The sequence below is a fragment of the Lampris incognitus genome, chromosome 11 (genome assembly GCF_029633865.1).
Source record: "Lampris incognitus isolate fLamInc1 chromosome 11, fLamInc1.hap2, whole genome shotgun sequence".
Classification (NCBI taxonomy): Eukaryota; Metazoa; Chordata; class Actinopteri; order Lampriformes; family Lampridae; genus Lampris; species Lampris incognitus.
The window spans coordinates 47271435-47283950 of NC_079221.1; the positions used below are offsets into that span (position 1 = coordinate 47271435).

The 12516-nt window shown below is 50.0% G+C and overlaps 1 protein-coding gene across 3 annotated transcripts in view; it reads left to right on the forward strand.

The window, feature by feature from the left end:
* The window catches only part of epha3 (eph receptor A3), a 181859-nt gene extending 173729 nt beyond the window's left edge, over nt 1–8130 (forward strand). For 2 of the 3 annotated variants that reach the window (XM_056289268.1, XM_056289270.1), the window contains one exon: nt 5117–8130. In XM_056289268.1, coding sequence (XP_056145243.1) covers nt 5117–5222 — 106 coding nt within the window. In that variant the 3' untranslated portion in view covers nt 5223–8130. Of the gene's footprint in view, nt 1–4094; nt 4208–5116 lie in introns of all 3 variants that reach the window. The other variant, XM_056289269.1, reaches the window with a different exon arrangement.
* The last annotated feature ends 4386 nt before the right edge of the window (nt 8131–12516 follow it).

Genomic DNA, 12516 nt, shown 5'->3' on the forward strand with positions numbered 1-12516 from the left:
GCAGCTCTCTGAACCAGTAAGCAGCTCTCTGAACCAGTCAGCAGCTCTCTGAACCAGTCAGCAGCTCTGAACCAGTCAGCAGCTCTGAACCAATAAGCAGCTCTCTGAACCAGTCAGCAGCTCTCTGAACCAGTCAGCAGCTCTGAACCAGTCAGCAGCTCTCTGAACCAGTCAGCAGCTCTGAACCAGTAAGCAGCTCTGAACCAGTCAGCCGCTCTCTGAACCAGCCAGCAGCTCGCTCAACCAGTCAGTGGCTCTGAACCAGTCAGCAGCTCTCAACCAGTCAGCAGCTCTCTGAACCAGTCAGCAGCTCTCAACCAGTCAGCAGCTCTGAACCAGTCACCAGCTCTCTGAACCAGTCAGCAGCTCTGAACCAGTCAGCAGCTCTCTGAACCAGTCAGCAGCTCTGAACGAGTCAGCAGCTCTGAACCAGTCAGCAGCTCTGAACCAGTCAGCAGCTCTGAACCAGTCAGCAGCTCTGAACCAGTAAGCAGCTCTGAACCAGTCAGCAGCTCTGAACCAGTAAGCAGCTCTCTGAACCAGTCAGCAGCTCGCTCAACCAGTCAGCAGCTCTGAACCAGTCAGCAGCTCTGAACCAGTCAGCAGCTCTGAACCAGTCAGCAGCTCTGAACCAGTAAGCAGCTCTCTGAACCAGTCAGCAGCTCGCTCAACCAGTCAGTGGCTCTGAACCAGTCAGCAGCTCTCAACCAGTCAGCAGCTCGCTCAACCAGTCAGTGGCTCTGAACCAGTCAGCAGCTCTCAACCAGTCAGCAGCTCTGAAACAGTCAGCAGCTCTCTGAACCAGTAAGCAGCTCTCTGAACCAGTCAGCAGCTCTGAACCAGTCAGCAGCTCTCTCAACCAGTCAGCAGCTCTCTGAACCAGTCAGCAGCTCTCAACCAGTCAGCAGCTCTCAACCAGTCACCAGCTCTCTGAACCAGTCAGCAGCTCTGAACCAGTCAGCAGCTCTCTGAACCAGTAAGCAGCTCTCTGAACCAGTCAGCAGCTCTGAACCAGTCAGCAGCTCTGAACCAGTCAGCAGCTCTCTGAACCAGTAACCAGCTCTCTGAACCAGTCAGCAGCTCTGAACCAGTAAGCAGCTCTCTCAACCAGTCAGTGGCTCTGAACCAGTCAGCAGCTCTCTGAACCAGTCAGCAGCTCTCTGAACCAGTCAGCAGCTCTGAACCAGTCAGCAGCTCTCTGAACGAGTCAGCAGCTCTGAACCAGTAAGCAGCTCTCTGAACCAGTAAGCAGCTCTCTGAACCAGTCAGCAGCTCTGAACCAGTCAGCAGCTCTCTGAAACCAGTCAGCAGCGCTCTGAACCAGTCAGCAGCTCTGAACCAGTAAGCAGCTCTCTGAACCAGTCAGCAGCTCTCTGAAACCAGTCAGCAGCTCTGAACCAGTCAGCAGCTCTCTGAACCAGTCAGCAGCTCTGAACCAGTCAGCAGCTCTCTGAAACCAGTCAGCAGCGCTCTGAACCAGTCAGCAGCTCTGAACCAGTCAGCAGCTCTGAACCAGTCAGCAGCTCTCTGAACCAGTCAGCAGCTCTCTGAAACCAGTCAGCAGCGCTCTGAACCAGTCAGCAGCTCTGAACCAGTCAGCAGCTCTCTGAACCAGTCAGCAGCTCTCTCAACCAGTCAGCAGCTCTCTGAAACCAGTAAGCAGCTCTCTGAACCAGTCAGCAGCTCTCTGAACCAGTCAGCAGCTCTCTGAAACGTGTCAGCAGCGCTCTGAACCAGTCAGCAGCTCTGAACCAGTCAGCAGCTCTCTGAACCAGTCAGCAGCTCTGAACCAGTCAGCAGCTCTCTGAACCAGTCAGCAGCTCTCTGAACCAGTCAGCAGCTCTGAACCAGTCAGCAGTGCTCTGAACTAGTCAGCAGCTCTGAACCAGTCAGCAGCTCTGAACCAGTCAGCAGCTCTCTGAACCAGTCAGCAGCTCTGAACTAGTCAGCAGCTCTGAACCAGTCAGCAGCTCTCTGAACCAGTAAGCAGCTCTGAACCAGTCAGCAGCTCTCTGAACCAGTCAGCAGCGCTCTGAACCGTGTCCATACGTCCGTGTGGATGCTAAATTGGATCAGAGCCGTATTTTATTCAGTGAAAGCTGAGGCAAACGCACCCGGTTCTATCTACGCTGCAAGGCCAGCAGCCTTTGCCAGGACCATGGATTTGTGTATTGATTTGTACAGGCTGAATCCAGCCCGGGATGCTCAGCATAAGGCCGGACCGCACTGTGACCTCTGACCGCACTGTGACCTCTGAGGGACGGGCTGAACCAGTGCACTCACTCGTCTGCAAGACCCATTTGTTGGAGTCTTTTTCCAGAACGATCACAATGGATTTAGTAGAAAATCCTGACTGATTTGGGCTTTCTGTGCTTGGGGAAAGCATGCAAACCGGCTGCTGGCTGGGGTCAAGATACATATCTGAAAACGACTCGGGTATTTCCAACGCTTTCAGAAAATATTGGGTTTGAGTTAAGTTGCTGTACAGATTAAAGTAAACATAACTAAAACATCAGTGTCTGTCTTACTACTACTACTACTACTACTACTACTACCACTACTCCGGCTGATCCCGTTAGGGGTCGCCATAGCCGATCATCAGTTTCCATCTCTTCCTGTCTTCTGCATCCTCCTCTGTCACACCAGCCACCTGCATGTCCTCCCTCACCACATCCATAAACCTCCTCTTTGGCCTTCCTCTTCCCCTCTTCCCTGGCAGCTCCATATTCAGCATCCTTCTCCCAATATACCCAGCATCTCTCCTCCACACATGTCCAAACCATCTCAATCTTGCTTTGTCTCCAAACCGTCCAACCTGAGCTGTCCCTCTAATATACTCGTTCCTAATACTGTTTGTCCTTCTTCATCACTCCCAATGAAAATCTTTGCATCTTCATCTCTGCCACCTCCAGCTCCGCCTCCTGTCTTTTCATCAGTGCCACCATCTCCAAACCATACAACATAGCTGGTCTCACAACCATCTTGTAAACCTTCCCTTTAACTCTTGCTGGTACCCTGCTGTCGCAAATCACTCCTGACACTCTTCTCCACCCACTCCACCCTGCCTGCACCCTCTTCTTCACCTCTCTTCCCCACTCTCCATTACTTTGGACAATCCACCCCAAGTATTTAAACTCACACGCCTTTGTCACCTCTACTACTTGCATCCTCACCATTCCCCTGCCCTCCCTCTCATTCATCATCATCATCATCAGTTCCATAACCTATGGAGGTCGTAGGAGCACAGCTGATGCCTCAACAGGTTGAGTCATCGTTGTGTTTCAGTAGGGGGGAGTACCTGGTGGTCCCTATCTCCTCTCCTGGTATGGATGGCCATTGGTTCACAGAGGAACTCATCCGCCCTTTGACAGGTTTTGTTTTTAGCCCTGCTGGGTGTCCACACACAACTCCTCACAACAACCCAAGGGCTGAAATGGGGGTGCTGGTTTAGTCGCCGACGGCCCGGCGGTTGCAGTTTAACGTCGGGTCGTCTGTATCATAATGTAATGCACCCACTACTGTCTGTGGCTGCTGCACCTGCAGTTTCTGACACGCGGTGGGCGAGTCCTTTACCTGACACTCTTCAGTTCATGTCAGACCCACACTGACGTGCACTACATGGCTACTGTGTGGACTCAGGAGTGTGGGTCTGTATCTGTTGCATCCATTTTTACGGACACGTCGACGTTTTCCCCAGAGCAAGTGTAAAAACTTGGTTGTATTATGTGTATTATTTCCCCTGAATTTTGGCTTTCAATGCAATATTTCCAATCAATCCTTTCAATTCAATTTCAAATGCAATTCCTTTGCGATTGTATGAGGGGAAACACAGCCGTCGACGTGGTCTTTTACACCAGGCCACCAGTCTGATAGCTGGTTACCTGGACTAGACACACTTTTCTCTCTGAAGCTCTAAGCTAATCTGGTCTGCAGACCCTGTTAGTGGTTTCCCGTTCAGACTGGGATTTAATCCATATTGTGTTACAAAACAAGTTTCAGTCTTTCATCGATGGCCGTTGTGGTGAGTCAACACAATTCATGTGAGTGTTTGTCTGAAGGTGCTAACGTTGCTGGGCCTTGCTGTGTCTTGGTAGAATGGTGCTGACGCAGGTGCACATCACACCGGCCTCCTGTCCAGAATGGGAGCCGTCCATGGGGGTCACTACTCTTTAAAGCCCTCCCCTCTTCTCTTCCTAGGCTCTGGATGGTGGGTGGAGGGCTCAGGCCTACAATGAGGATGTCTAGATATCTGCTGTCTTTGCTGCCTTTGACCAACTAAACCCCTGTGTGCATCCACGTAGTTTGAGCTGACGTACATCTTGGTTCTGTTAAGTCTAGGTCCACTGCTTCTACTAATACGATGCCATAGTATGTTAACAGGAGGCAAGCCTGACAAACTTCATTCCACCGTGCCCTGTGAATAAATTCTGACCCACCTAACATTCTGTACACTTGTGTGCGTGTTTCTGCATAAATATGTGTATCTCTTGCAATTCTATTTTGATGACCATGGCTTTTATCTGCTGTTCTGCATCATAAAAACTGAGCCTAACACAAGTGTTTGTGTCCTATAACATGTGCACATGGGGCGAGAAATGTCAAAAAATGTATGTTGTCTGCATGAGGGATGTGCAGGGATGATGACGGTTACTTTTCATCGCTACACACTTTGCATCCTAATGAAGTAGTTTATAACAGAATGCATGCAACTTATTAAACGCAGGTTAGAGTTGTTGTGAGAATGACTTAGTTCATGTGTTTTTCTACCTGTGACACGTGTACCAGTGCTGCTCCCTTCCACGTATTCCTGTGTGCCCGTCCAAAGAAACCCAGTTGACTCTTATCTGAACCGAACACAGCAGCCCTCGCAGTCATCATAGCGGCTGTCGGCGGAGCCCCTAAGGCCCACCTCCCGGTTCTCCAGTAATGGACTGTGGAGGAACCTTCAGCCACCTTCAGTCCAGCAGTCTTCTGGGAAACATGGTTCTCTGTGATTGATAGCTGAGGCAAAGGCGGAGGGCGGAGGGCGGAGCAGCGCTAGGTGCATGTCACGTGGGTGTCACATCCTCCTAACACACTGTATCTGTCTGTTTCCTCCCCATCATCTCTCCCAAAGGGATCTAAAAAAGGTTGGAGTGACGATTGTAGGCCCTCCGAAGAAGATTGTGAGCAGCCTCAAAGCCCTCGATTCCCACACCAAGAATGGTCCAGTACCTGTTTAGACTACAAAAGAAGAAAAAAAACAAAAAAAAAACAAACAAAACACAAAAAACAAACAAAAAAACAAACAAAAAACAAACAAAAAAAAGAAGAAGACAAGCAAAAAGCAGACACCAGTTTGCTGTCTGTCGGTCTGTTTGGCAGACTAGTGTTGCTGTGCTCCCTCTAACTGTGTCAAAATAAACATGGAGGAACAATAAGATATGCTCCACAACAGGGCCTATCTGTTGCTTGGTTGACAGATGATGCCATGGACTCCTAGTCCAGAACCAGAACAGGAAGAACGCATCGCAGACCAGCAGGTTAGCTAACTTCAACCCTTCATCCCTCCCGATATCCAAGCTGAGATGCCTTAAAGACACACAGGAAGAAGAGAACGGGAGCAGGCTGAGGGGAATCCAGGGGGCTGGACATGAATTCGGGGCCCGGATCGGACAGCCTCAGTGCCAGAGCTTCCACTATAGGTTGGGCTGGATAGCAAAGCACACCCTTTGGGAAGGGCTAGCTTTTACCATCCGGTCACAATCTCCTCGAGCTAGACGGGATTGGCAGCCCGTGGAGTGAGACAGTGGCGTGACTGAGATGCCTTGCGGAGAGGAACATGGCAGACGGCAACGTGGACTCACCTGAACGTGGACTCCTCCTGCACTACAGAACTTTGAGGCGTGAGATTTTTGCTAACTACCTACACTTCTTGTCTCGACACATCAGAGAACAGAACTAGTATAATTGTGAAAATACACCATGACAATAACCAAGCCATTTTTCTCTGTAGTGCTGGTCTATAGCATTTGTATTAGTAGACGTGTCACACAAAGCAATAATTAAGATAATTTATATAGTCTCATTAAATGGAAGCCATGAGTCTTTCACATGTGCAGTGCATTGAAAGGTGTGTTTGAAGGGACGGGGCCGTATCACGTGTCACCCACTATTTTTACAGTGATTTACTTATGAACAGAGCATACAGTTACAGCGCTTTTCCCGTTATCCTTTGTCGGAGATCTCAGGATGTGTGCGTTCCTTATTCTTCATTTGTTATTGTGAGGGGAAAAGAAGGGAGGACGGAGGAGAGCTAGAGGTGGAGAATGGAAGCTAAGAAAGGTTGGCGCAGGACAGAGAGGGAGACTGAGCGAGAAGCAAACAGGAAGAAAGAGAGAATGTGAGAAATAGAAGTGATGGGGTACTGTTAGACCCACTAGGTAGGAGAGAGTGTTCTGGCTCAGCGTGGGGTCGGTTTGTGCGTCCAGTGCTGAGGTCTGGGAGAAAGTTGGCAGTTATGGGTCACTAGGAGGGTTTGTAACATTTCCCTCTGGGGAGAAGTTCGGATTTTCAACGAATCCCAGTGCTCATCGGGTGGGAGGCGGGGAAACAGCCTGGACAGGTCGCCAGTCCACCACAGACATTAATCAACTCGTTTACAAGATAAATTATTTGTAAATTAAATTTGTGGCACAGTCGCCTCACAGCAAGAAGGCCCTGGGTTCGAGCCCAGGGGTAGTCCAACCTTGGGGGTCGTCCCGGGTCGTCCTCTGTGTGGAGTTTGCATGTTCTCCCCGTGTCTGCGTGGGTTTCCTCTGGGGGTCCGGTTTCCTCCCACAGTCCATAGACATGTAGGTCAGGTGACTCGGCCGGACTAAATCGTCCCTAGGTGTGAATGTGTGTGTGTGTGTGTGTGTGATGGCCTGGCGGCCTGTCCAGGGGGTCTCCCCGCCTGCCGCCCAATGACTGTTGGGATCGGCTCCAGCATCCCCGCGGCCTTGAGAGCAGGATAAGCGGTTCGGATGATGGATGGGTGGATGGATGGGTGGATGGATGGATGGGTGGATGGGTGGATGGATGGTACGTTCAGCAAGCCAAGGTGAACACTCCTGCACTGAGGTGCTTGTGAAGCTGCCAGCACCTCAGACACATTTCTGAGATAAAGTACCGTAGCAGTATCTGCCCATGGCGGGCTTCCCCAGAAGCACCTTTGAGCTTAGATGGTCTTTGTCCAGTCCAGTGTGACTACGTCAGGTTGGTTGCCTCTCCCGGCCAGTCCAGCAGCGCAGCACATACCTAGCATCTCTGAACCGATCTGTGTCGGGAACGGGACGCATCCCTGAGGATTATCTCTGGAGTCATGTGATCCCAGCCCTTAGGCCCCCATCTACAGGATAAGCACTTTGCTTCCATTGGCCGTGCTCCGGAGAGAGCAGGGCGTGGGAGCAGGGCGGCGGCGCCTCCTGCGGGACGTTCTTCCCACAAACGTAAGCCAAAGGACCCGGGAGATGTCAGTGCTTGTGAGAAATCCACCCCCGTGTTGTGTGTCGGTGGCCTCGCCGCCGCCCCGTCTGCCCGTGGACGCTGCTGTGTGCTGGCTAGCATGTAGGCTGCATACCTAACCCGCCTGTTGACCGCAGCCAGCAGCGCGATCCGGCGCCCCCTGCTGTACAGACGCCGGTGTGTAGAGGGAGGAGCGCTGACGAGAAAACCTGTGCAACATTTTTTTTTTAAATTAAAAAGGGAGAAAAAAAAACCTCCTCTGTATCATAGTTTATCTTGTCAACTTTGCTTTTCTTTTCTACAACAAAAAACAATTATGGTTGCGTTATTATTTATTTGTTAACATTATAAAATGCAACGTTGAAAGGGGTTGTTTTGTAGCATATATAGTAAGTTATGTGACGGCTGTACTTGTGTTTTGTTTTTCTACTTACTTTATAAACATGGGACATTTGAAAAAGCAATACTTGTAATGCCACCTATCCAGACCCTAGTGTTGTGTGTGTGCGTGCGTGTGTGTGTGTGTGTGCGTGTGTGTGTGTTTGGAAGTGTAGATGGCCTTGTCTACTAATGTAAGATAATTTGTAGTGGAAACATTTATATTTTTATAATAAACATTCGCAAAATGTTTTCCAAAAAATGAATACTGATCCAGCTGTTGTCCTGTTGTCATTTCTGTATGCAGTGGATGTGCTACGAAACAAGGGACGTTGCCTCACCAGTCCATAGGAGACGCATGATATGGGGGTATGTTAGGTGTATGTCTGTGTGGGGTGAGTCGCTATCAATCCCTAAGGCCGAAGTTGGGATCAAACCCGGGATAATGAAATGTGATGTTACTTTGTGTAGGATAGATATGGCCCTTTCTTCTCATGAACACTGACTATCCCTGTTTAAGGACTATAAAAGAAGAAGTATTTGAAAATGTGATCTTATTCCATCTCATCTTCAGCCGCTTCTCCGGGGTCGGGTCGCGGTGGCAGCAGGCCCCATAGGGCACTCCGGGCGTCCCTCTCCCCAGCAACGCACTCCAGTTCCTCCTGGGGGATCCCAATGTGTTCCCAGGCCAAATTGGACATGTAGTCCCTCCAGCGAGTTCTGGGTCTCCCCCGGGGTCTCCTCCCAGTCGGACGTGCCTGGAAAACCTCCAAAGGAAGGCATCCAGGAGGCATCCTAATCAGATGCCCCAACCACCTCAACTGGCTTCACTCCAAGCTCCCTCCGGATGTGCGAGCTCCTCACCCTATCTCTAAGGCTGAGCCCAGGCACCCTACGGAGGAAACTCATTTCAGCCGCTTGTATCCGCGATCTCACCCTTTCGCTCACTACCCAAAGCTCATGAGGGTTGGAACGAAGACTGACTGGTAAACTGAGAGCTTTGCCTTCTGGCTCAGCTCCCTCTTCACCACAACGGTCCGGCACAATGTCCGCATTAATGCTGATGCTGCACCAACCCACCCGTCAATCTCCGGCTCCGTCCTACCCTCACTCATGAACAAGACCCCGAGATACTTGAACTCCTTCACTTGAGGCAACAACACATGCCCAACCCAGAGGGAGCAATCCACCATTTTCCGGTAGAGAACCATGGCTGACTCATCCCGGCAATTTCACACTCAGCTGCAAACCGTCCCAGTGCGTGCCGGAGGTCACGTTCTGATGAGGCCAACAAAACCACATCTTCTGCGAAGAGCGGAGATGCAATCCTGAGGTTCCCAAAACGGACACACTCCTCACCTTGGCTGCGCCTTGAGATCCTGTCCAGGAATATCACAAACAGAATCGGAGACGAGGGACAACCTGGGCGGAGTCCAGCACCCACCGAAAACGTGTTTGACTATGTGCCGAGAACGCGGACACAGCTCTCACGTTGGTTATACGAGCACCAGATGGCTTGTAGCAACTGCCCCAGTAGCCCATACTCCCGCAGTACCCCCTACAGAGTGCCCTGGGGTGCGCGGTCATAAGCCTTTTCCAAGTCCACAAAACACATGTAGACTGGCTTGGTCACACTCCCGTGCCTCCCTCAGCACTTGCGCAAGGGTGAAGAGTTGATCCGCTGTCCCTCGGCCAAGATGGAATCAGCGTTGTTCCTCATTATTCCGTTATTTCACAAAACGATTATGGGGCCAGTGTCATTATTGTCAATATAATTTATAATAATAGTGCAACCAGCCAGACAAAAATGAGTCAGCCTCTTCATGTTGACCACAGCATTAGTATGTGATGAAAAGATGAACGTCTGATTGAACATAAACAGACACCAGTGTGGGATGAGAGCACTGGGTATGTAATACTACATTCTGCAAAACATGAATTCAAGACTACATTCAGGGACATGTTCAATTCCACCTTCAGTTTTAATCATTTCTCTGGGTCATGTCTCACACTGGCTAGTCACACTAAATGAATTAAAACGTGTGATAAACTTTAGCCAAACTAGCTAATTTTCACTTAATGAACTACAGTACCTGCATGCAGTGGGACACCTCATGTACAACACAAGATTTTCTGATAAGTGATAATTTATGCTGCATGACCAGTGGGTGACTGGGTTGTTGTAAATGGGTGAAGTTGATTGTAATTGGCCCCAATAAATGTTACTTATACTACCACTCAGCATCCAGCCACACAAAGACACTCAATATTATGAAGTCACACAGGGAATCCATGCCTTATAATGTAGTGGGTGTAGCCTGTGTAGCGGGTGTAGTGAGTGTAGCTGGTGTAGCGGTTGTAGCCTGTGTAGTGGGTGTAGCTGGTAGGGCCTGTATAGCAGGTGTAGCCTGTGTAGTGGGTGTAGTGAGTGTAGCCTGTGTAGTGGGTGTAGCCGGTAGGGCCTGTATAGCAGGTGTAGCCTGTGTAGCGGGTGTAGCGGGTGTATCCTGTATTGTGGGCGTAGCCTGTGCTGTGTGTTAGCAGGTAAAAGCACTCGGCTGTCAGGTGTGACATGCTTCAGTGGTACACGTATGATTACTGTGTCATCAACACATCAGAGTCCCGCTTGTCAGGAGTGTGAGAATAAACAACCCTAACCCTAACCCTAACCCTAACACATGTAACACCAGTGACTAAACAGCGATTTCATCAAGAAGAAACACTGACCTGCTGAGTAAAACGTCTTTAATTCCAATATCCAGCCGCCAAGTGATATTTGGCTGATAGATATTTAGAGTTTCCAGTTTTAGGATTTGTCACCACATGGACTAATAGGCAGCTAAAGGTCAAAGGGGTCTTTGGTAACAAGGCCGCATGGGCTCAGGTACTGCCTTGCCAAAATACCCGAGTTAGCAGTAGCAAAATGAGACGTTAAGCTGTCCTACAGGTACCTCGCAGCCGACAAATGAATTGTGTTTTTGACAAGACTTGCTCATGTGCTTAGAAAAGTAAAAGATGAGGGATCGAACCGTGTCTGTGTGCTGTACCGAGTCACATCTGCTGAGCAGCTACCAAGGCTTCTGTTTCTCATCCCTCTCACTCGGCTCCACAGACGGCCTCTTTGTCTCCCTGCCCACTTCCCATGATGCTTTTTTTTTTTCAATCAACCATAGTTGGAGAGGGGGATTTATTGTGTGATGATGAAATTGGATGGCCGCTCTCATGTTAGATATGAGACGTGTTGGAGGGAGGGGTGAGTAATAGCCTCCCTTCTCTGAGCTGAGGCACTGACACAATCCAGATGTTCCCAGGCAGAAGCGAGGGCTGAGCGGTATGGAGAAAGAGTAAGAGATTATAGGAGAGAGAGAGAGAGAGAGAGTATAGGGTCTGCTATGCCTCTGCCCTACACACGGTACAATGAACATGGAATATTAGATAGTGACGCCAATTTGTTCTTCATCGCCATGTAAAACCACTCTCTTACTACCGGCTGTTGGGCACGTCACAGCATGGCAGTAAGAGGGGGAGGTAGGGGGCAGAAGTGAGGGATGGGCTGCAGCAGTGGAGAGGACAAGAACAGGAGGCAGGTGCGCACGAGGTGACGCGTCCGTGTCAGTTTTGTTCAGGAAGTTGGGAAGCTTCCAGAACGATGGCGTATGGTAATGTGGCGAGGCAGGGGGAAGGTTAATCCGGGCCCGTTCGTCATCCTGCTCAGGGAGGCGCTGCTGAGCTGCGCCTCCCTTGGCTGCTTGCAGACGCCGAAAACACGGTTCCACTTGGGCGATGATATCGATTGAGAAAACACAGTGGTTTCGTGTAAAAGTAATGCCCTGCCCCGAATAGAAGCTATAACAGGATAACTGTATAATATTATCATCAAACGCGCCGTCCAGCAAAAAGATTGTGTTTCTTTTTCCAGACGTTTAACAATCATGGCCGCTTTTATGGGCTGGCTCATCACTGAACCAGCGCAGACAGTTTTGTTTCTCCGCTTTTAAAATCTCAACTTTAAACCATGGCCCATATGCCGCCCGTCTCATGGAGGGGGAGGGGGGGGGAGATGATTTCTCCTGCCTTCTAGCCTCCACTCTTCTGAGCCATTTTCCATGGCCTCATCCCTCCGTTTCCCCACCGCTCCAATACTTCTGCTCATTCCTTCCCCCTCGCTCCTCGGTAGAAATGGTCTCCAGCTGTGTGCAGCTGGTTTGCAGGGCGTGACACCATGTTGCAAAGACATAACCCCTCATTCTGCTAGCCCACTGGCCCGCTGGGAGGATGTCATTCCTGTGCCCTCGCTTCCTGGGTTCAAAGGTCACTAATAAAGAACCAGAGCGTCAAGTGTCATCTCAGAAGTGAAATGAATTTATCCCTCCGCGGATGGAACCAGGGCTTCTTTCCTCTCCCGTTCGCTGTCGTCAAAGACGAGGCTTCGTTGCCGTCGGTGCTGCAGAGAAGAGAAATCTGTACTTCAAGTCCAGACAGGCCTGCAGTGTGGGATCACAGAGATACCCGGGGGGAAATGGCCGCTGAAGCCCAAAGTGTGACCAAGTTTAAGATATAAACCAGATTTCTTTGTTTTTGATTTACATTTAGCTGGTTATTTTTCACCAGTGTACACTTCGGCCTCACACAAACATTGCTGTTAAAGTAAGG